At 40.3% G+C, this 24,679-nt stretch overlaps 1 protein-coding gene across 10 annotated transcripts in view; it reads left to right on the forward strand.

The window, feature by feature from the left end:
* The window catches only part of FGGY (FGGY carbohydrate kinase domain containing), a 483,924-nt gene that overhangs the window by 175,371 nt on the left and 283,874 nt on the right, over positions 1-24,679 (forward strand). For all 10 annotated transcript variants that reach the window (XM_043461161.1, XM_043461164.1, XM_043461163.1 and 7 more), the window contains one exon: positions 3,804-3,919. In XM_043461161.1, the coding sequence (XP_043317096.1) occupies positions 3,804-3,919 (116 nt within the window). The remainder of the gene's footprint in view (positions 1-3,803; positions 3,920-24,679) is intronic.

The raw sequence follows: 24,679 nt of genomic DNA on the forward strand, positions 1-24,679 counted from the left end.
CAGGAAGGCTAATCAGCAGTCAGACACGTAACAGGGAAGAAGATTTTGGGCAGAATGGAGCAGAGGTTCAGGGCACTGTATCTCTGAGCAATCAAGGCCCACTGTGGAAAGCTTCAAATAATTCATTAGTGTAGAATGAAGAAAACAAGGATAGGAAGGACAGGAGAGGAAGCTGCAGGTCAACATGGTCATATCACAGAGCATCATTCAAGCCTAGCTGAGGACTGGACTTTTTCCTGAAGGGAGTGAGGAGCAATTGAAGGGTTTTAGTCAGGAGTTGGTACCATCAGATTTTACTTTAGAAAGTTTTCTCTGGACATAGTGGCAAACAGATCGGAAGGCTTGGGTCTGTTGGGATGAAGATACACAAAGAAGCAGTTAATCACTCAGTGTGATAAGATCTCTAATAGATTTGGTGCTTGCTCTGTGATGTCAGAGCAGGAACATCTAAACTAGAACTGAGGCCTCGGTCTAGACTAAAGGAAGTATTCAAGTTATCAGGCTGAAGAATTTTGAAAGCTTATAGAAGAAGGGCAGAGGCACAGAAGTATGCAAGAATGTGACTTTTTCAGAGCCCTCTAAAGGGTTGTTTATTGCTGGAATGTAGAATACTAAGAGGGAATTGATGAGACATGAAGCCAGAAAGGAAAAGGCCATCTAGCACTCAGTCTTCCTCCTGTTAAATGTTGCTTTAGACTGCAGTCATCACATCTATACCAGACACCATTTTGTTTTTTTATTTTTTTATTACAGAAAATTTTGAACATGTACAGAATAGAGACGTATAATGAACACCCATTTAACCACCCTCAGCCCCACAGCTACCAACCCATGGCTAATTCTGTTCCATCTGCAATGTCATTCACTTCCCCTCACTTGCTGTTTTACAGTAGATACCAGATAATAAATCATTTTATACATCAGTGTTTTAATATGTATCAGTTAGCTAAGAAGCCTTTTTCAGAACATAACCAGAATTATCAATATCATACCTAACACTAAATAATAATGCTCAGTTCAGTTCAGTTGCTCAGTCGTGTCCGACTCTTTGTGACCCCATGAGTGGCAGAACGTCAGGCCTGCCTGTCCCACACCAACCCCCGGAGCCTACCCAAACTCATGTCCATTCAGTCGGTGATGCCATCCAACCATCTCATCCTCTGTCGTCCCCCTCTCCTCTTGCCCTCAATCTTTCCCAGCATCAGGGTCTTTTCAAATGAGTTAGCTCTTCACATCAGGTGGCCAAAGTATTGGAGTTTCAGCTTCAACATCAGTCCTTCCAATGAACACCTAGGACTGATCTCCTCTAGGATGGACTGTTTGGATCTCCTTGCAGTCCGAGGGACTCTCAAGAGTCTTCTCCAACACCACCGTTCAAAAGCATCAATTCTTCGGTGTTCAGCTTTCTTTATAGTTCAACTCTCACATCCATGCATGACTACTGGAAAAACCATAGCCTTGACTAGATGGACCTTTGTTGGCAAAGTAATGTCTCTGCTTTTTAATATGCTCTCTAGGTTTGTCATAACTTCCCTTCCAAGGAGTAAGCGTCTTTTAATTTCATGGTTGCAATCACCATCTGCAGTGATTTTGGAGCCCCCAAAAATAAAAGTCTGACACTGTTTCCACTGTTTCCCCATCTATTTGCCATGAAGTGATGGGACCAGATGCATGATCTTAGTTTTCTGAATGTTGAGCTTTAAGTCACCTTTTTCACTCTCCCCTTTCACTTTCATCAAGAGGCTCTTTAGTTCTTCTTCACTTTGTGCCATAAGGGTGGTGTCATCTGCATATCTGAGGTTATTGATATTTCTCCTGTCAGTCTTGGTTCCAGCTTGTGCTTCCTCTAGCCCAGCATTTCTCATGATGTACTCTGCATATAAGTTAAATAAGCAGGGTGACAATATACAGCCTTGACATACTCCTTTCCCGATTTGGAACCAGTCTGTTGTTCCATGTCCAGTTCTAACTGTTGCTTCCTAACCTGATACAGGTTTCTCAAGAGGCAGGTCAGGTGGTCTGGTATTCCCATCTCTTGAAGAATTTTCCATAGCTTATTGTGATCCACATAGTCAAAGGCTTTGGCATAGTCAATAAAGCAGAAATAGATGTTTTTCTGGAACTCTCTTGCTTTTTCAATGATCCAGTGGATGTTGGCAATTTGATCTGGTCCCTCTGCCTTTTCTAAAACCAGCTTGAACTTCTGGAAGTTCATGGTTCATGTACTGTTAAAGCCTGGCTTGGAGAATTTTGAGCATTACTTGACTAGTGTGTGAGATGAGTGCAATTGTACAGTAGTTTGAGCATTCTTTGGCATTTCGTTTCTTTGGGATTGGAATGAAAACTGACCTTTTCCAGTCCTTTGGCCACTGCTGAGTTTTCCAAATTTGCTGACATATTGAGTGCAGCACTTTCACAACATCATCTTTTAGGATTTGAAATAGCTCAACTGGAATTCCATCACCTCCACTAGCTTTGTTCGTAGTGATGCTTCCTAAGGCCCACTTGACTTCACATTCCAGGATGTCTGGCTCTAGGTGAGTGATCACACCACCATAATTAACTGGGTCATGAAGATCATTTTTGTACAGTTCTGTGTATTCTTGCCACCTCTTCTTAATATCTTCTGCTTCTGTCTGGTCCGTAGCATTTCTATCCTTTATTGAGCCCATCTTTGCATGAAATGTTCTCTTGGTATCTCTAATTTTCCTGAAGAGATTTCTAGTCTTTCCCATTCTATTGTTTTCTTCTATTTCTTTGCATTGATCGCTGAGAAAGGCTTTCTTATCTCTCCTTGCTGTTCTTTGGAACCCTGGATTCAAATGGGTATTTCTTTCCTTTTCTCCTTTGCTTTTCTCTTCTCTTCTTTTCAGAGCTATTTGTAAGGCCTCCTCAGACAGCCATTTTGCTTTTTTGAATTTCTTTTTCCTGGGGACTGTCTTGATCCCTGTCTCCTGTACAGTGTCACGAACCTCTGTCCATAGTTCATCAGGCACTCTATCAGATCTGGTCCCCTAAATCTATTTGTCACTTCCACTGTATAATCATAAGGCATTTGATTTATGTCATACCTGAATGGTTTAGTGGTTTTCCCCACTTTCTTCAATTTAAGTCTGAATTTGGCAATAAGGAGTTCATGAACTGAGCCACAGTCGGCTCCCAGTCTTGTTTTTGCTGTCTGTAATAATGCTCAGTATCATCAAATAGCTAGTCATTGTTTTAATTTCTGTTTATCTCCGGGCTTCCCTAGTAGCTCAGCTGGTAAAGAGTCGCCTGCTATGCAGGAGACTGTGGTTCAATTCCTGGTTTGGGAAGATCCCCTGGAAAAGGGATAGGCTGCCCACTCCAGTATTCTTGGGCTTCCCTGGTGGCTCAGATGGTAAAGAATCTGCCTGCAATGTGGAATACCTTGGGTTCCGTTCCTGGGTTGGGAAAATCCCTTGGAGGAGAGCATGGCACCCACTCAAGTCCTCTTGTCTGGAGAATCCCAGGTAGCTAGTCAGTGTTGTAATTTCTGGTTATCTCATAAATGTAATATAAATATGAATAGAAATATACATGCAGATATTTATATATACTGTTTAGTCAGATCTAAATAAAGGGCTGAAACCCTTTTGAAAGTGAAAGAAGGTACTCTCAATCATTAACAGATGTCATTGAGGACTTCTGATTATATTCAGGGGTGAATAATAACTTCAGTTTATTCTGTTTTTTCACTATTGCAGATATCTCAACAAGTGTTTGGCAAAATATAACGAAGCCTGGCTCATATTATTGGTTCTACCTCTGTCCTATTTTCTTAGGTCTCTCTGCTCCCTGGTGTGCAAGTGGACATACTCTGCAGAGAAAGGCTGGGATGACAGTTTCTGGAAGATGGCTGGTTTGGAAGACTTGGTTACAGATAATTACAGCAAAATAGGTAAAAAATAATATATATTTTTCTGATTATGTGTACGTATACATGAACATATTGGTGATTGTTTTTTGTTTGTTTTTGTCTAAATTAAAATATAGAAACACATCCCTGTGTTTCAAAGAGAAGCGAGTAAGCTATGATGGGTAGGCCATGACTAATATACCTTTGTACTGGGGCTTATAGTAACTGAGCTATGATAATCTGCCTTGAAATGTAGACTCCTAGACATGCCACTAGACTGGGGAAGATATTTGCATGGAGCAGCTGGAAATAGCATAATCAAAGGTATATATGGATCATCCCAGTCAAACCTTGGAAAATGTGTTGTGATTTAGGTTCAAGGAATCAGGTAAGGGCATGAGCAGGAAAGAACAAATAATTGAAGTGCTCAAAATTGGAAGGATCAGGAACAAAGCATAAATTGCAATGTGAGCCAGTTGTTCCTGACTAAAGCCATAGGGCCCCTGACTTCCAGTTTTATGTGGCACTAACTAGGTGGGAAAGGAGTGGATGACTAGCAGGAATTTACCTGGTAAAATAATTCAGATACTAGGTATATATAATGGTAGCTGATATGTTAAAGCTTCAAGATAAAGTTCATATTCATGTCACAGAAAGATGCGTATTTCATATAGTTACTACCTACCTTTTGAGTAAGCTGTCATCAGGTAAGATACTCCATCTGATTGAAGAAAATACTTCTGTATTGTTTAGTGTGTGGGCTAGGAGGTTGGAACAAGACAAATTTCAAGTACTGTGAATTAAATAGGGTGGCAGAGTATTTCCCTCTTATGTATTAGAACTGAAGTAAGTGATTATCAGGCAGCTATGCCTTTCTTATAACATGACCTCCAAGTTTGGGTCCAGATTGCTCCTTCAGTTCTCATCAGTCCCCAGCTAGCGATTGGGAAGAAAGAAAAGGACCAGAAGAATCTGTCCACATTCCTTTGGAGAAAGCATAACAGAGAAATGGACCATTTCATTTCTGATCACAGCCTGTACACCAGCGCTTCTTAACAAAGCCCCACTAGGCTGCAGGGGTGGCTGGGAAATGTGGTAATTGGTCAGGCAGCCTTGGGGCCATCCATGTGACAGACCAGAAATTGAGAGCTGTGCTGAGAAATATGGGTGAACAACTAGTAGTGTCTGCTACTGTTTCAACTGCCCTTGATAACTGAGTCACATAGTAGATTATTTCAGTCCAACTTTTCTCTGGTGGAGTCCTCATGACTACTGTCTTACATTTCGAGAATATAAGGACAGAAATATGAAAGATCCACGTAGCATCTGTACTGCTATGCTGTAGACAGCATAGCTCAGCTGAGCGTGGTCTGCTCAACTGCTCATAGCTAAGTCTAGGGAGAGAAGAGAGCCAGGGTAGCATGCAAGAGAACCCTTCTGGACTTTCTGTGGCCCAACTGAAACCCCTGTAGGGTTGGCGCTTGCGGAGACGGGCAGGAGCTTGGGGCCAGAGGAAGAGAAGAAGAAAGCAAACCAGCAATCGTTAGTTGTTAGTGGCATTCTAAGTCCTTTGGTTGGTGGTTTGGTAGGCGATCAATTCATTTATCTCATTTGGCCCTCACAAATCTATTCGTCTAGCTGTTTCCATGTTTCAGATGGAAAAACTGAGATTCAGTTCTTCTATCTGCTCTTGTAGGGTCATTATTAGGACTGCAATCTCTAACTCTATACTTTCCTAACGAAGCAGACGTCCTCCTTGGGCTGTTTGAGACTTGAGGGACTGATGTGGCTGTATACAGTTATATATAACCCTCCAGCAGGGTTAGGCAGAAGTCCGATATTTAGCATCTAAAGCCAGTTTGAGCTTCATTGAAACAAACATCCATAGTCCATACTTAGAGACATTAGAGTCTGAGTGTGATAGACTCTCAGCTGATGAGAGGATATAACTTCACAGGGTATGAAAAGTGTTAATACTTTAAGGCATATAGTACCTTAAAATTCTGGATATTCACACCACTTGGAGTCAGGCAGCCAGACAGAAAAATGATACTAAACCAAAAGCTTCTGGAGGGCAGGGACTGTATCTGCCTTACCCTTGAGTATCTTGGCATAGAAGATGTTGATAAATATTTACTGACAGAATGTGTACAATATAAGCATAGTTGATTGAACTGAAATGGACTGGGAAGTTCAGTTCAGTTTAGTTGCTCAGTCATGTCTGACCCCATGGACAGCAGTACATCAGGCTTCCCTGTCCATCAACAACTCTTGCAGATTGCTCAAACTCATGTCCATTGAGTCAGTGATGCCATCCAACCATTTCATCCTCTCTTATCCCCTTATCCTTCTGCCTTCAATCTTTCCTAGCATCAGGGTCTTTTCCAATGAGTCAGTTCTTTGCATCAGGTGGTCAAAGTATTGGAGCTTCAGCTTCAGCATCGGTCCCTCCAATGAATATTCAGGACTGATTTCCTTTAGGATTTACTGGTTTAATCTCTTTGCAGTCCAAGGGACTCTCAAGAGTCTTCTTCAATACCACAGATCAAAAGCATTAATTCTTCGGCACTCAGCTTTCTTTCTGGTCCAACTCTCACATCCATACATGACTACTGGAGAGACATTACTTTGCCAACAAAGGTCCCTTTGTTGGCAAAGTAATGTCTCTGCTTTTTAATATGCTGTCTAGGTTGGTCATAACTTTTCTTCCAAAGAGCAAGTGTCTTTTAATTTCATGGCTGCAGTCACCATCTGCAGTGATTTTGGAGCCTAAGAAAATAAAGTCTGTCACTGTTTCCATTGTTTTCCCATCTATTTGCCCTGAAGTGATGGGATCAGATGCCATGATCTTAGTTTTTTAAATGTTGAGTTTTAAGCCAACTTTTTCACTCTCTTCTTTCACTTTCATCAAGAGGCTCTTTAGTTCCTCTTTGCATTCTGCCATAAGGGCTGTATCATCTTCATATCTGAGGTTATTGATATTTCTTCCTGCAGTCTTGATTCCAGCTTGTGCTTCATCCAGTCTGGCATTTCTCATGAGGTACTCCACATATAAGTTAAATAGGCAGGGTGACAATATACAGCCTTGACATACTACTTTCCCAAGCTCGAACCATGTCCTTGTCTGGTTCTAACTGTTGGTTCTTGACCTGCATACACATTTCTTAGGAGGCAGATCATGTGGTCTGGTATTCCCATCTCTTGAAGAATTTTCCACAGTTTGTTGTGATCCCCACAGTCAGACGCTTTGGCATGGTCAATAAAGCAGAAGTAGATGTTTTTCTGGATCTCTGTTGCTTTGTCAATGATCCAATGTATGTTGGCAATTTGATCTCTGGTTCCTCTGGCTTTTCTAAGTCCAACTTGAGCATCTGGAAGTTCTTGATTCATGTACTGTTGAAGCCTCGCTTGAAGAATTTTGAGCATTACTTTGCTAGCGTGTAGGATGAGTACCTCCTTATCAACTCTAATCTCCAAGTACATTGGAGGCTAGACCTTTAGCATATGAATCTTGGGTATACAATGTTGCCTTCAACCCCAGGGTACTAGTTCGTTGGTCATTGGTGCTAAAGCAGGGCCCCTGAGTTTTAAGTCTCCAGTCTGATGTTCTGATGTTAAGTCTCCAGTCATAAGTTCCCTGCCTTGAAGGAGAATCATCAAGACTGGGTCCCAGGGGCAGGACTGTTGTCGTCTAATTGAGGACTGCAGGAAAGTTGGATCTAAAACATGGAACTCGGAGCAAGGGTAGTTTTAGTTTTAGCATTAATCGTATGAACTTAGACAAGTCTCGTAGTGCTTTTTTATCTCTATAGTCTTGTCTATGAAAGATATAGTTAATGGTAGAATTAAAAGTAATAGTGTATTGTTTCTGAGACATAGTACTATTGCATTACAACCATTATCTTTCAAAATTCTCCAAACAGCATAACAGAGTTATTTTTAGTTATCCTGTTCTACAGCTGAAGCAGCCAAGGTTCAGAAAAGGGAAGGGTGTCTAGCCTATGGTTGCACAGTTTGCAAATGATAGAGGCAGAATTCAAACCTATGTTTGGAGGATTCCAAATCCTGCCTTAACCATGACACTGTATTGACTTCCAAATAATATTGATTGGGGCCTATAATAGGCAATAAATAAATGCTAAACCTCCTTCCCCTTCTGTATTTCAAGCACATTTCTATGTGTTTTTATGTACCTTGTTGCATGTAATTTTCACAACCAGTGGCAAAAGTATACTGTTACTTTGTTTTTAGATGAGAGAAGGAACTTTCTGTAACCACATGCAGAATCAATAAGTGATGTCCAGAATTAAAACTTTCCCTGTGGTATAGCCTAGAAGAGCTAATAGTTTACTGGAACACAAATTTCAACTTCAGTTGCTTCATTGTTTCAGTGATTTTTAAAATTTATTTGCCCACCCTTTCCCTGATATTTAGTTGTTTGTTCCTGAATATTCCCACGGTGTGTTGAATGCAGCTTTATTATAGTATACATTGATTACCTGTTAGATGTCTTCATTTTACTGTAGACTGTAAGGTTCTTGACCTGTGAATTTTCACTTGTTTACCTTCATATTATGGTCCTAGCACAAGACATGGCACATTTTAGCAGCTAAATTACTCTTTGATTAGTAAGTGGGTAAGGATGAATGACTGTGGTGGCTGGTACTGGGATATCCAGTTTTCACTTCTAAAAGCTCTAGTGCCCTTTACTAATTTCAGCAGGATTTTAGGTGATTTGGGTCCAACCTCAACTCTGATTTTCTGATTATTTTCATCTTTTTGTGCTCCCCTCCCAACCCCCCAGGCACAAGATCCATGTTTTATAAGTATATTAGCTCTGCTAATAGAGCAATACCTACAGGAAATATTCATTAAAAGTCTATAATGTTAACCTCACAGAAAATTTCCAGAGTAACTTTATTAGATTTTGCCTGTTAAGTTAATGGATTTTTAATGGATGTCATAAGGAGACATATCATTAACCAGAATATTGCCATATGTGAATTAAAACTTACCCATTCATCAAAATTAATTGTGTGATGTTTCCTTTGATTTTCATTTCTGGTGACTTGAGCTTGTAGTTTCAGTCTGAACCAGAAGTGGATGGTGTTAAAGAGATAACTATGCACTCCCAGTTGTGACTTTCAGAGACTCCTCTGGAAGTTACCTCCAGACAGTCTGTCGCAATTCTTGGAACTATGAGAAATGTATCTTGGAAGCCTCCCTATGAAGTGTTAAACATTTCCGGTGGACTCATTGCCCATCAGACGTGGGCAATACAGTGCAAAACCTTTTAACAGATTTGAACAGCACATCATGGATTTGACCATTAATATAATTGCCATAATTCGTTCCGTGTGGAGCTTTTAGCCAAGTCTTTACCAGCCTTCCTGGGCTCACGCAGTAAATAAATGCTTTCCCTGAAAACTGAACACCTCAGCAGCTGATAGTCTTATGGAGGAATAGTTTTGAAATAAATTATTTATGAAATGTAAGTTAAGGATCAAATGCAATATTTATATGGTGCATTTCAAGGACAAGGGAAGAAATTTACAATGTTTTAAGTAACTACTTGCAAATTTCCAAAGATAAAATGTTACTACTTAATGCTTTCCTTCAGGGAGATGTTTGGGTGGTTTGGTTTGGGAACATTATACAAAATAAGGGAAAAAAACAGTTTTGTGAATCAGAAGAATATAGTAGACGTTTTTTTGGACAGTTAAAACTATACTAGTTGATTTCATGTTTAGAATTGATAGAGAAACCTCACGCCCAGCATTTTGTAGGAAATTACATACCCATAGTCCAATAAAATGATCTGTGTCAACAGATTTTGAACTTCCCTTCTGTGTGAACCATTGCCTTGTTACCTATCTGATCCTAAACATCTGTCAAAAGCAAATAGGAAGGAAGAAATCAACAGGGAAGAAGGACCCTTAGGAAGAGAAGTAGCATCCTACCTGTTCTAATTGATTATTCAGGCTCTCTTTCATCAGGTCCCAGTTGCTTTTTATCTTCCTGGGAAAAAGTGCTTCATTGTGTTTTGGGGGCAGGCCATTTTATGAATGTGTATAGCATGGCTGAATTATAGAGTGATAATTTGCATTACAGAAAGAGCCTTGTAATGCCTAAAAGGGTAGAGTATGTTAGCTTATAGATCACTTGTTTTGTGGGGTCAGGGAAGCCAGACAACAGAGAAACTTAAACTCCAAGTAGAAGGAGTTATTAACTGTTACATGAGAGGCGGAAATGATGATGAAGCAGATGTAAAGGGGACCATTCCTTAAAAGGAGGGAGGCTGCATTTTTTTCTTGTTTCCTCTCCCTTTATGAGACCATGTTTTAGGCAATGGACACTGTGGGCCCTTTATCTGCCACTTAGTACATACTGATGAAATATGTACTTGAATGAGCGAATATGTGTTTTAACAAAGGATTTGATAAATAAGCCCCTCTTTGGCTTCAATTGCTCCTATAGTTGGGAACAATTAACCTAACAGTTAATGGACTCTGTACCTCCTTTTGAATTAAATGATAGTATTAGATGATAGACAATGATTTTGTTTCATAAATCCATTGTTCATAGTCCTTTTTTCACTAACCCGTTTGCCACTTATGCAGGGACTCCTGTGGAAGACAGACCCCCACCTGAACGAGAGCTCATTCCTGCAGCAAGTCTGTCAGAGACTTTCCTAAGAGGAAATATTAGACTCCTTCAGAAAAAAGCCCCAAAGCAACACGCACAACTTAGTTTCGAGAGATTGGGAATGTCCCTTTTTTAAAGTTTATTCATTTATTTATTTTGGGCTGTGGTCGGTCTTCACTGCTGCACGGGCTTTTTCTCTAGTTATGACAAGTGGGGGCTCCTCTCTAGTTGCAGTGTGCAGGTTTCTCATTGTGGTGGCTTGTCTTATTGCAGAGACTGAGCTAAAGCTCGGGGGTTTCAGTAGTTGTGGCAAGCGGGCTCTAGAGCCCAGGCTCAGTAGTTGTGGTACACACGCTTAGTTGCTCTGCAGCGTGTGGGATCTTCCTGGACCAGGGATTGAACCGATAGCTCTTGCATTGCAAGACAAATTCTTTACCCCTGAGCCACCAGGGAATCCTTGAGAATACCACTTTTTTCATAGAGTAACATAAATCCTGCAGTTAACTGAAGCTGCATTTTAGATATTTTTGTCCTTTAGGCTTAAAAGTATAGCTTAAGGATTTGACTAATGATGTGTACGTGTTGGGGACATAGATCTGCCAGTATTCACCAGTGTTCTGCCCCAGAGTCTAACCAGTTGAGAATATTTCACAGAGACACCTGAAGCAAAGTGTTGTTTTGATTTTGGTTAGACTAAATTAAAGAACATGGAGGGAATCTTACCCTCTTTTCTGGACCTGTCTGGGCGCTGGAAACAGCATGGCACCAACTTGATCCATTCACTGGCAGGCCAAGGAGCTGGGACAAAGAGACAAGACATCTGGCTGGGCTTGTTTCAGCACCTAATGTGCTGTTTGATCTGCTAAATTCCAACTTAGACTCCAAGAGCCCACTGGCCTACAGGTGGTTCAAGAAGAGAGACTCATACCATGCCTGCACTGACCCCTTTCAAGGCTGTGGTTCTACTTCCTCATTAAAATGGTCCCATGGATGTTGGTTTTTTCCCCAAGTCTCATGAATCAGTTAGGCAGTTCCTTTTCCTAGGATTAAATAAGAGTATAGAACTAGGAAGTGGGAGTGTTCCTGCTAATTCTACCACATCCGTAGGGAAAGAAGAGGAAATCCCATTGTGGAAACATACCCGAGGGATTTTCACCAGAAGTATTCATCAGGAACAATGTTGGGAGCCTGAGTCCAGCAATGTCATCCATAGCTATGGATATTATAAAGTCCTTTTATCTGTGGATACTCAATGTTCTGAATTTGCCCAACAAAACTAGACATGTTTACAAGGATTTATCCATTTGTTCCTTAGAATGTGAGACTTGTTTATCATTTCAAGCTTCACTGAACTGCTTGTTGCACCATCTTGGTATCACAAGATGTCAGTGCTGTTTTTGCTAATTTACATTGGGAGGTCTGGAGAAGCCATTGGCCACAGGTAATTGCAATGTTTTCTAGGCTCTGTAGGGCCTGTTATACTATCTCTTCCTTGTCCTGAGGGAGACCATCCCTGTGGGTGCTCTGGACTAGGCTTTGCCCTTGACCATGAGTCTTTGGTCTTATCCTTTCTACTCTTAGCATCTTTCTCATTCTTGTCCAAGTGCCAGAACAAGGTCTTTCCAGGACTTGAGATGATAACATATCCTTTGAGTATCATAGTATCTTACTTTACCCTTTAAAATTAAACTTCTTCCTGATGGAGAATGACCTAGAGGTCTTCCTGTCAGTTAGTGACCTATCCAGTCATGCATCCATCCCTCTAGCCATGCTGCTGAGTGTCTCCTATGTGCTAGGTGCTGGGCTAAGTACCAGGGATAGAAAAATTGGATTCATCATGGTCCATCCCTTGAAGATCTCACATCTATGGGGTGAGGAGTGGAGATAATTGAATTAACATTCTCAATGTTTTTTGTGTTTTTCAATAATCTAGAGATGTACAAATTACTTGGGCAAGCAGAGCAGGAAGTCACCAATAACTAGAGGTTGTATCAAAGAAGTCTTCACATGAGATGGCATCTGAGATGTGTCTGAAAGAATATGAGTAGTATTTTACCAAGAAAAAAGGGAAAATGACTTGTGAGGCAGAAGAAACAGCATGAAGAGACAAGCAAGGGCATGAAGATACAGAAGAATGTCAGTGAATGATTGGGTGTTACTGGAGCAGTGGACTTGGCGTGGGGTGGGGATGAGTGGCAGAGGATGGGATAGGAGAGGGGACTGGGTTTAACTTCTAATGACGTTTCTATCCTTCCTTGAATGTGGGGCCACTGGTAAGAGACTCAGTGTCAAAGAATTGGCTTTAGTGCTCTCAAGAGATGGTTCCAATAATTATTCCTGCCAGTGCTATAAATAAAGTAGATAAAAGTGAAGGAATTTTAGGAGTTTTGTAGCTCCTATGAAGCTGAGAAATATTGTGTGTGTGTGTGTGTGTGTATATGTGTGTGTGTGTTGCCCAAGCCCATTTCTTTCCTTCAGTCACATATAGTACTCATTACCTACCTTCCCCTCGATAAAGTTTGTTGAGAAGCTTAAATGAGATATCAGATCAGAGGACAATGTGATTTACAGAGCCTGTAACATGTCATCTGTTATCATTTGTAAGTGTGCCTTGGCAACTAGAGGACAACAGTCTTCACTCCCTGGACACTCCTTGTTTCCTATCAGTGGGCCTGAAAGAAGCAACCATGTTCCCCACTCTTCAGCACCCTTAGATTCCCAGAAGTACTGTTTCAGCTGCTGGTGCTTCCAGGAATAGCCCTGCAGAGCCAGAAGGGTAAGGGAACAGTGATGACCACATCAGGTTGTAAGATAATGACTGTCAGAGGTTTTGCTCTATATAAGGTTTCATGGAACTGCTCCTCTTTTCAGCATGGCATCTGGAAAATAATTGGGAGCCTCCCAAAAGTGAGGTCAAACTCCAGCTTCTCTTCCTACCACTGGACAGCCAGTGAATACCAGAGCCAAAAGAGATCTTGAAGATTTTGCTCTAATGCCCTCATTTTATAGATGAAATACCAACACTCGGGGAGTCAGGGTGAATTTATTTCATCTTGCAGCATCTTAGTGACAGAGCTGACATCAGAAACCAGGTCTTCTGACCCCCCAGTCCCATTTCACTACTCTATCTCAACTTTCCTCTTTGACGTTTTTTCAACAGATTTTGGTCATTTAGCCAATCTGGATACTGTCACTTGAAAAGGGAGTAAGCTCTAGAAGAATGTCACTGAGGGAAAGACCTACATAGGTGAACCCAACCATTGTCCAGTGTTCAATCTTGAAGATACAAAAACTGCTTTGCCTAAAACAGCTGGAAATGGTTGGATCTTGGACTGTATCAAACAAGCTTTCAAGCGACTGATACAAATAAAATAAGCAATATGTTAGTCATTGCCAGTTTTAAAGTTTAAGTCCTCCCTAGTGGCTCACTGGTAAAGAATCTGTGTGCCAATGCAGGAGACAGGGGTTCAGTCCCTGGTTCAGGAAGATACCCGGAGAAGGAAATGGAAATCCCATGGACAAAGGAGCCTGGCAGGTTATAGTCCATGGGGTTAAACTGAACAACTACAAATTTTAATGTTTAAAAATGTGGTCACCAGAGTCAGATGCCTGAGTTCAGTTCTAGCTCGGTCATATGTGTTTTTGCGTGAAGTGCTTGATTTTTCTGAGCCTTAATTGGTATATCATGAGGATTAAAGGAAATATTGTAGGTGTAGTTCCTAACACATCCTGTGTCTTCAGAAAACATTAGTTATTGATATCTTAACAGCTGTCTGTTCTGAACACAAACTGTTCTCTAAGTGACAGATCATGTCTTCCAAGACCCATTCCTCTTAAACAATCCCATATAATTATTACTAACTTATAAATTTGGGGAATATTTTCTGAGCTTCACCTTTGGGTTCCCACAGCTTTTTTTCCCCAAGTTGGATATAATAGACTAAGCAGATGTCTGCTTCTAAGTCATAATCACATTCTTAACTCTTTAAGAGGGTGTGTGTGTGTGTGTATGCATGTGTACATGCTCAGCTGTGTCCAACTCTTTGCGACTCCATGGATGGTAGCTTCCCAGGCTCCTCTGTCCATGGAATTTTCCAGGCAAGAACATTTGAGTGGGTTGCCATTTCCTACTCCAGGGGATCTTCCCAACCCAGGGATTGAACCCATGTCTCTTACACCTCCTGCATTGATAGGCAGATTCTTTACCACTGTGCCAACTGCGAAGTCCCTTTAAGAGGTTACCTTGATTTGAATTATATGTTTTCCTTCCGTCCCATAACTGGCAACTTTTGGTTTTTTTGATGAACAAAACAGACCATAGCCACAGGCAAATAAAAAAATACAGGGTGCATTGGTAATAATTAACTGGGAAACTCAGTGACTAATGTGCCTACTATGCTTTACAACTTTAGAAGAGTTTTTCTTTTTTTTAATTGTATACAATCACATTTATATTTCCGATTATATTTTCCCGCTCTGAAAAAAAAAAAAGTTTACATTTGGGAGAACCAGAAATCACAAGCTTTCAAGTCAGAGGGACCAGGGATCAAATCCCAGAATTATCACTTGGCTGTGTAACCCTGGATATGTCACTCAACCTCTCTGAGACTCAGTTTCTTCATCTATTAAACATGTATAGGAATACCTACCTTGCATTGTCCTTATGAGGGAGTGGATTTGTACGTGTGTGTTGTGACTTCTGTTAAGACCCTGGCAAACAGTAAGTTAACCAACACAAATTTCAGTACTCCATAAAATATCATAGTAGAACTAACAGTGGACTGCCCTAATGCCAAATCCTATGAATAACTACAAAGGACTTTTGGTAATTTTATTCAGGGGGAAGGAAACTAAGAAGGTTGGGCTAATGGGACACAAAAACATGGTAATACTAACAACAGCATATAAAAAGAGAGAAAAGACTTTTATTTTTCTTCTTTGCTTTTGTTTGTCAGCTTAACAGTACTAAGCATTGTGTCCCATGCAGGAGAATAATGGTGAACCAAAGCCAGCTGGATTTCTGTCTTCCTAGAGGGTTCAGACTAGTGCAGAGAGCATTAACAACCCATCAGAAAACTGCCACTGAGGTAAATGCTACAAAGAACGGGGAAAGGGGCTTCAAGAATATAAGAGAGACTATGAACTTGTCAGAGAAGCTAGGAAATGTTTGAGAAAGTGCTGTTTATATAACTTAATGTGCATTAACGCTGTGAAGAGGCATGGGAACAGTGTTTCAGGCAGAGGTGACAGCATTTGAATGACTCTGTGGCAGGAAGGAGCATGGTGAAATGAGTCTACTGTGACCTGAGCTGAGAAAGTTGGAAATCTATAGCATGCAAGATGCTGAAATCATTATTCCAGAGAACTAGCTTCATTCAGACCAAGTGTACCTGAGAGAAAATAAAACCTTAGACGGCATTTTGACCATCTCAGTCAGTTTTATGTCCAGCTGGGCATTCACAATGAAGAAAATAAGTTTTAGATGTGATCTTGGAGCCCCTGGGAATAAAACTGAATTGGTGCCTAGAGGTAGGAGATAGTCATACTTTATCCCAATTTTCCAAAAGTTTAGTCCCTCAAAACTATTGATCTGTGTCCTTTATATTAATGATATAAGATACCTTGGTTTTGGTTGTTAAGTCTATAATTGTGAAAGAGAATGTCGTTAGGAGGTAACCCGCGTTCACTGTGAAGAAGTCCTGCTACCCTGGCCTTAGGTGTTATCTGTTCTTGAAATTCTTTTCTCAGTAACACTCTCCCTGTCTGGAGGTTGGTACATAAACTAAGCTCCCGTAGCACCTGGTGCTTATATCTTGTCTGTCCGCTTTTATATCTTCTTGTAGACTCTCTTTTAAGACTCCTTGTCTCCTCTCTGTGTCCTAGCATCACCACAAAATAAACGTTTAATAGGGGCATAGATGCATGGGGAAGATTAATTCCAACACAGAACTCTTAATTTGCTCACACGGCCCAGCCATACAACATGTTGTTCCTTTGGGTATCTCCATCTCAGTAAAAGGTACCACAATTCTCCAGTTGGTCAGGACCCAAACCTAGAAGTCATTCTTCATGCTTCTTTTTCACTCACACTTTACCTTCAATTTATCAAGTCCTTTCTGTTTGACTCCAAAAGGAACCCAGAAGTAGGCTATTCTTACCCTCTTCCATTGTTATGGAAAAATTGAGAAGTTTTACCCTCTTCCCAGTTCATAGTACTTTCATCTGTTGCTAGGTTAGTGTCCCAGCCTCTTCATTGGTTTCCTTGATTATGATAATCTGTTTTCTACACGGCAGCCAGAATATTATTTTAAAAATATAAATTAGATCATGTTACTCTCCTACCTAAATTCTTCCCAGCCAGTGGCTTTTCATTACAGTAGGAAAAAAAAAATCTAAATCCGTTGCCATGCTCTACAAGGTCACATGTGATATCTCCCTCTCTGTCTTTTGTATCGCTTACCATGACCCCCATAGTCACCATTCAACCATAGTAACCTTCTTTCTATCCTCAAAGATTTCAAGTATATATTTCCTTTTCATTATCTCTGACTTCTCTCTGGCTCGGTCTTTTTTAAAATATCTGCAGGGCCATCTCTTTCTTTTCAGGTCTCAGCTCAAATGTCATTAGAGAAGAGTCTTCCTTTCCCACCCACGCTAGCACCCCTGCTCTACCCATATTCTATTTCTTTGTTGTATTTTCTTCTCAGCACTTGTCACTGTATAAAATTACCTTGCTATTAAATTTATTTATCTGTTTATTGACAGAATGCTGTTCATTAATTGTTATTGAATAAATAAATGAGTTAATTATTTAGAATTTTGAGAACATGATAGATCAATAAAATGGCATAGAAGAAAAGTATCCTGCATTCAACACATTTTTGAGAATTTTAAAAATTTTCTCATAATGAAAAGAGATATTTGAAATAAATGTGTCCATAAATGGATTCCCAAATGTTCAAGGAAGTGTCTCAAAGACTGTAATGGACCAAATCTCAACCTGTGTGTCCCTGCTGGTATGACACACAGCGCTGCATTCTGACTTGCCCTTGTCAGTATTTTCAGTCAACAACTTAGATGAATACACAAGAGACTTGCTGAGTAAAAATACAAATGGTAGAAAACAAAGAACTATAATTAATACATTGAACAACATAATCCAAAAATAGTTTAAACATCAGTGGACTAGAAGGTAGTCTAAACTTAGCAAGGTGAATTTTTATCAAGGGTTATAGTCATGTCTTTTCATTAAAAAATACAAGGAAAGAATGACAGAAAATATGAATAGACATTTTTTTTTCCAAAAAGACATACAGATGGCCAGTAGGTAAATGAATAGATGCTCAACATCTCTAATCACCAGCAAAATGCAGATCAAAACCACAATGAAATATTATCTCAACTCCTGGATGACTATTATCAAAATGACAATAAATAACGAAGTGTTGGTGAGGATATGGAGAGAAGAGAACATTTATGATGGTTGGTAAGACTATGAGTTGGTACAGCCACTATGGAAAACATTTTGAAGGTTTCTCAAAAAATTAAAAATAGAACTACCACTTGATGCAGCAATTCCACTTCTGGCTATTTATCTGAAGAAAATGAAAACACTAACTTGAGAAGGTGTACATATTTCCATGTTCATTGCAGCATTATGTATAATATCCAAGATACTAAAGTAACCACCTCAGTGCTCACCAAAAGATGAATCAGTAAAGATGATGTGGAATATATCTACAATGAAATATTATTCAGCCATAAAAAGAATGAAATCTTAACATTTGTGACAACATAGAAGGACCTTGAAGGCATTGTGCTAAGTGGAATAAGTCAGAGAAAGACAAATACCTTATGATCTCATTTATATGTGGAATTAAAAAAAATAATAAAATCGAGCTTATTGAAACAGAAAACAGATTGGTGGTTGCCAGAGGCTAACAGTGATCAAAGTTAGCTAGATTTATTATGATGATCATTTTGTAATATCTACAAATATTAAATCATTATGTTGTTCACCTAAAACTAATATAATGTTATATTATATAAATCATGCTTTAATAAAAAAATAAAAGGATGGAAAAATTATCTTTTCAGTGGTATAAATGTGAACTCAGTAGTAGCCTAGATTTCTTAGAGAGTTGTAATAAACCAAGTAGATATTTGTTGAGTATTTATTACGTACCAGTCACTTCTAGATACTTTGCATCTATTAACTTATTTAATTCCCTTCACCAGTCTATTTAGGTACTATTTTATACTTATTTTACTGATCAGTAAAATAAGGCACAGAGAAGTAAGTTGCTCAGTCACGCAGTAAGTAATGGAGCTAGAGATAGGTTTTCTCTAGAGTCGGCATATCTGACCACAAGGCTGCAGAGCCTCCTGGGGCTCGGCCGCATCTATACAGCTGCACTATTCAAACCAAGATAGCAAGAGCCCCTTCTGGTCAGATTATATCTGAAATCCTGTTTCCTATTCTAGGCCTATAAAGGCCACTGACACAAAAAAATGAGTTTATCTACAGGAAAATGACCCAGATAAAAACGATACTTTCGACCCAGTGAAAGGGAAACAGTTGAAGAGTCTGGGGTTGTGTGATCTAATGAAATCACCTGCCCAAAGTCAAAATATTAACAAATCGTGGAGCTAGATCCACATCAAGATCTGCCAGACACCAGAGCCCCTTCTCGTTGCCAACTCGAGGACATGGCTCAAGAAGATCACAGAAGATGCCTGCCATCTCAGAGGTTCCTTCTTCCCTTTCTCTGAAATAACATAGATAAAAGAGGCATAAGGATGTGGTTCTCAGATGATTAGAACTGTCTCAGTCCCTCTGAAATCCCAGGACTGGACAGTATGACACAAAGTGGCATGTATTTTAATCACATTAAAACATACAGCTCTATTTTGGATTTCTTTTCCCTTTTTCTGAAAGGTATTAGCTTCTAGATCCTGATTAGACACCTGAGCTCATGCCACGATTGTCATCCATTTAGAGGACATTCCATCCAGTGTTCTTGAAGGGCGGCCATTTCCGGTGGCTGCCGTTCTCTGCTGCACGTAGTCTGTCAGCTGCTGCCTCTCCCACTTAACTTCTCCCGGTCACGCAGCAGATGGGTGATGACCTTGGCCTCTGAGGTGGCCCTTCCCTCTGACAGCCTAGCTCTTCTGCTCTGCCCTTTACCCCAGTTCTGTAGAGTTTTGATGGTGAGATACCCACGACCTTTTCAGTTTCCCAGCACGGGCTAACCTTTCTGAGAATCCACATTAGAAGGCCACTGTGGTCAGGTTGGCAGGTCACGGTTGACTAATGGCCTTCTCCAAGGTTTGCTGGCAGATACCGCCTTGCCTTGAACCCTATTGATCCCAGAAGTTTGCCCACTGCTCAGGCAGGCTCTGCGGGCAGGAGGAGATGGTGAGTCACGGCCCGGCCACCCCGTCACCCATCTGTTCTCGTGGCGAGAACGCAAATGATCTCTTTGTGGTATCGTAAAACCTAGAAAGACATTAAAAATTCCGTTAAATTTTCATACCCTTTTAGCTGCTGAAATGTACGATCTATTAGGAGGGGAAAAACACCTCCTGCAGTTTTTTTTTTGTTTATTTTCTTTTTCCCCATTGCCCTTACTTCAGAGGCTACTTAAGGGACCAGGTAATGATTTTACCATGTTTTATTAATACATCATATTCTTCCCTCCCCACAATCTTTTCTACTAAGGACTATGGATTTGTCTTTAAATTGAAAGCGCAGAGCTGCCAGGGGATCTTCAAGATAGAGAGCTTTTGCAATATCATATGTTGCACTGTTATGGACGCTGTATGTAGACATCTGTTGTCTCAGAGATGCTGGGTGGGGGACGGTTTTAAAAAGATTTATCTATTTATTTATTTTTGGCCATGCTGGACCTTCGTTGCTGCATGGAACTTTCTCCAGTTGCAGTGAACAGGGGCTGCTCTCTAGCTGCAGTGCATGGGTTTCTCTTGGCGGTGGCTTTGCTTATTGTGGGGCACGAGCTCTAGGCACACAGGCTTCAGTCGTCGTGGCTCACAGGCTCTAGAGCTAGGCTCAGTAGTTGTGGTACACGGGCTTAGGTGCTCCAAGGCGTGTGGGATCTTCCCGGACCAGGGATCAAACCCATGTCTCCGGCACAGGCTGGAAGACTGCTAACCCCTAGACCACCAGGAAAGCCCGGGGACATTTATTTTTAAAAGGCACTTTGGGGTTATGTAAAGAAAATGGGTTTGATAGCCGTATGTATATATGAGTTTAAAATCTTGGCCTTGCCATTCCCTAGCTGTGTGACTAGTATCAAGAAAGTTGTTAAACCTGAGTTCACCCACCTGGCATACTGAGAAGGTAATTCCTAAATAATTCCTGGTCATTAGGATGACCTCACGCAGAGACCTCTTAACGCAGGCCTCACAGAAAAAAAATCTTATCTGATCTGAGTATTTAACTTATTTTTAGTTTCTCTTAGTTTTTCTGAATAATTACTTTTAGTTTCTCCTGGGCATCATCTTGAGTCACTGGCAAGATATTCCTCACCCCTTTAGCTACTTGAGAATTTAAAGCAAATCTGAGACTCATTTTAGTGGATTTTAAAGCCACTGGTATATTTATTTAGGCCCATCCCAATTCATTTTGTTCCCATCTTTGGCTTTATTTAATCTTTAATTAATATTTATTTCATCTTTAATCCCACCCCCCCTTGTTTATCTTTGCTTACTAGTTATAAGTTCTCTCAAATATTTTCTAAAACAAAATAATGTGTAGAAAAAAACCTCTGGAACATAGTAGGTACTCAGTAGATATTTGGTAAATGAATGGATGTATTGATAGAAGTGTTAGGAAATGCACAAAGACAGGCTTCAGAGGAGAGTTAAAACAAAGGAAAGAGGGTTAAGATCATGAGTCCTGCTTCTGAGATATCTAAATGAAGACAAGGAGTAGACAGTTGGGTCTATGCTGAAACAAGAGATAAGGTTAGAACTAGAGATTTGGAAGCTATCAGTGTAGGTGATGTTTGAAGCTGTAGATATGCGTGAGAAGTTCTAGCAGAAGAATAATGAATTTGGCGCAAAGGAATTGCAGCACTTAAAGACTCAGTAGAGGAGGATGTGCCTGCAAAGGGGGGCTAAAGAGTAACGAACAAGAGCTAATCAGACCAGGAGAGCTGAAAGTGGGAGGGAACAGCCTCCAGGGAGGTTGGGAGAGGAAATGAGATTAGGACTGAAAACTGTCTATTTGATAAAGTGACTTTATTATACTACTGGGGGCAGATGATAAGTGTTGAGGAATAAATGATGATTAGCACAGCAGCTACAACTAATAATGACTGAATGCCGGACACCATGCCAAGTGCTTAAAATGGGTTATTATATTGCAGTATGTAGTCATCTTATACCGCCCCCCACCACTTTTTACAGGAGAGGTAAATTGAGTCTAAAGAAATTTAATCACCCAGAGTTGCACAGTTAGCTAGTGTGAATTCAAGCCACAGGCCAGATAGGTAGTCAGGATTCAAGCCAAGACCTTCAGATGCCAGACTCAGAATGATAGCTGAGAAAGCAGAGCCAGCACGTTTAGGCAATTCTTAAGAAATTTGGTTGGGAGGGAAAGAGAGAAATGGGGGCAGTTGCTAATGGAGGAGTAACTGAGAGTGAATGGAGTTTTCGGTTTGATCGGTCGGTTGATGATAGCAGAGGTTTGCTTGAGTAGGTCTACTTGCTGATGGGAAGGTTCTAGCAGTGAGTGACAGGTTAGGGACATCAGAGGGAGAAGGGAGAATGAGCACTATAAAGTTTCGGAGAAGGCAGGAAGCAGTGACTTCTAGACAAGAGCAGGGATATAACCCTACTATTGTTATAAAAAAAAAAAAAAAAAAAGAGTGCAGACCTGGGGAAGTGTAAGCTCAGAATGGAAAGTTGAGGGAGCTTTCTTCAGGTGACTTATATTTTCTCTGTGAAGTTGGAGGTGAGTTGGTCATCTGTGAGTGTGGTAGAGAACTGGAGAAGACAGAAGTTTGAGAAGAGTAGACCAGGTTTCAGTAGGGAGTGCAGGAGCAAAGTAATTAGAGAGAACCTGGAGGATTAATGAATAGTCCTGAGAGCTCAGGTGAGGGGCAGTCATGAATTTATTATTAATCTGCCCTGTTGTGTGATTTTCTTCAGCAGTGCTCCACGTTGTGATTTTCAGCACACAGGGTGGGGATCGTTCATTTGTTGTTTTGTTTTGCAAGCCCTTGACATCTCCTTTTCTTTGATTTCCCATGTATAATCAATTACCAAGTGCTGTCAGGTTCATCCTCTGAGTGTCTCTAACTCGTGTACTCTCCACCTTAAATGCCACCAAGTTTATATTCCTGTAATCTACCTTCTGGGCTATTCAACAGGCTTTTGACACCTCTCACTGAAACTTGCCTTCTTCAATCCATTCTGCATACTGCAGCCAGTATGAACTTTCTATAATGAAAATCAAATCCTGTGACTTCACAGAATAAACCTTCTCAAGAACCGAATGCTCTTGGGGCACACACAAAACCCCATCTTGGCCTCCCCTTCTGGCACCATTTCCCCTGCTGATGTCTGTCTTCTGGTTGACTGCCCTTTTTCAGTCCTCTACACATCACACCCTTGTCCTCACCATGGAGCCTCATCTGATGGTCTTACTACTTTGCCTTCAGGGTCAAGTCCATGTTCTACGAAGAAGCGCAAGACCAAGAGCAAAAATGTTCATGTTCAATGAGTCTGCTTCCATTTTAGAATGTTATCTCTGACAGTTCATCCACCACTTCTGCTTACATCTCATTGGCCAGAATGGTTTTACACAATTACAACTAAGGGAAGCTGAAAAAAAGATAAATTTTTCGCTGGTTACATTTCAGCTGCCAATAAAAACAAGAGTTGTATTATTAAGAAAGGGGAGGTTCTGTAACTAAGTAGGCAAGTCATAGTCTCTGCCATAGATGAGAAGGTGTTTTCCAGGTGAAGAGCTATCCAGGTGAAGGGTATTGCTGATAGAAGTGACAGCATAAATAAAGATTCAAACTGAGTGATGGGGTATGTTCAGGGAAGAAATTTCTGGAACATAGAGTTAGAGGCCAGGAAAGGGGAGAGATGAAACTGGAAACGTAGGCAGGAGTCAAACTATAATGAATGACCTTTCTATGCACAATGAGTTGCTTAAACTTTATCCTATATCTTCATGTTCTCTAAATGAGATTTTATACCTCAAATGATGTCAAGCAAGATGGTCCACTGAGTATGGAAAGAAATTTAGAATTTCTATTTATTTTTAATTTCATTATTTTTAAATTCCATTTTTATGTATGTTTCATAATGCACACATAATGCATAAATTCAATAGCACATGTATGTAATTTATAAGTAATAAATATATATTGGGAACTGATGCTAAAGACTTTTAGTGGCATGCACAATCAAAATGTTAAAAACTATTGCATTAGGCATCAAGGAACTATTGAAGCATTTTAAACAAGGAAATAATGGGGTTCATTTTGTCATTTCTTTCCTTAACTATATAAAGTTCTTTAAATTAAAAAAAAATATATATATATATTTAGAATGTTAGTACTTAAAAAGAAACATGAAGAGCATCTACTGGCCTTACAGGGAAAACAGCTGAAGCCCACAAAAGTGAAATACTTAGGGATAGTCTCTGAATTAGTTTGAGGCAGATCCCAGGCTCAAACCCACATTGTTTCCTTTGTGTGTTTTAACTACACAGTTCTCTTCCTGATTCTCATCTTCTTTCTTCAACAACTACTCTTCTCATCAGAACCATAAACCTGTGGGAGCCAGGAAGAGAGCAAAGGTGTGTATTTCCATTAAACATGAACACCAACAAAATAGAGTTTTTGTGAAAGTAAATTAGCCAGTTTAACCTTCGATTCTATTGACTATTTCACTTTCAACGTAGAAGTTCCAAGGCACAGGTTCCTTCAGGGTCTGTTTCCATTATGCTGAAACCATATGAAGTTCAACTCTTTGGAAAAACTTTAGACATTGTATCGGCAAAGCCCAGGGGCTCGAGATGAACTGAACAGCTTTCTGACTTGGGAAGACAGACTTCCCAAAAGGTGCGCTGCTCTGCTTTACGTCGGCTCTGTGCATGTGAAGAAACACGTATTCCTG

This window comes from Cervus canadensis, chromosome 2, assembly GCF_019320065.1.
Source record: "Cervus canadensis isolate Bull #8, Minnesota chromosome 2, ASM1932006v1, whole genome shotgun sequence".
Taxonomy (NCBI): Eukaryota; Metazoa; Chordata; class Mammalia; order Artiodactyla; family Cervidae; genus Cervus; species Cervus canadensis.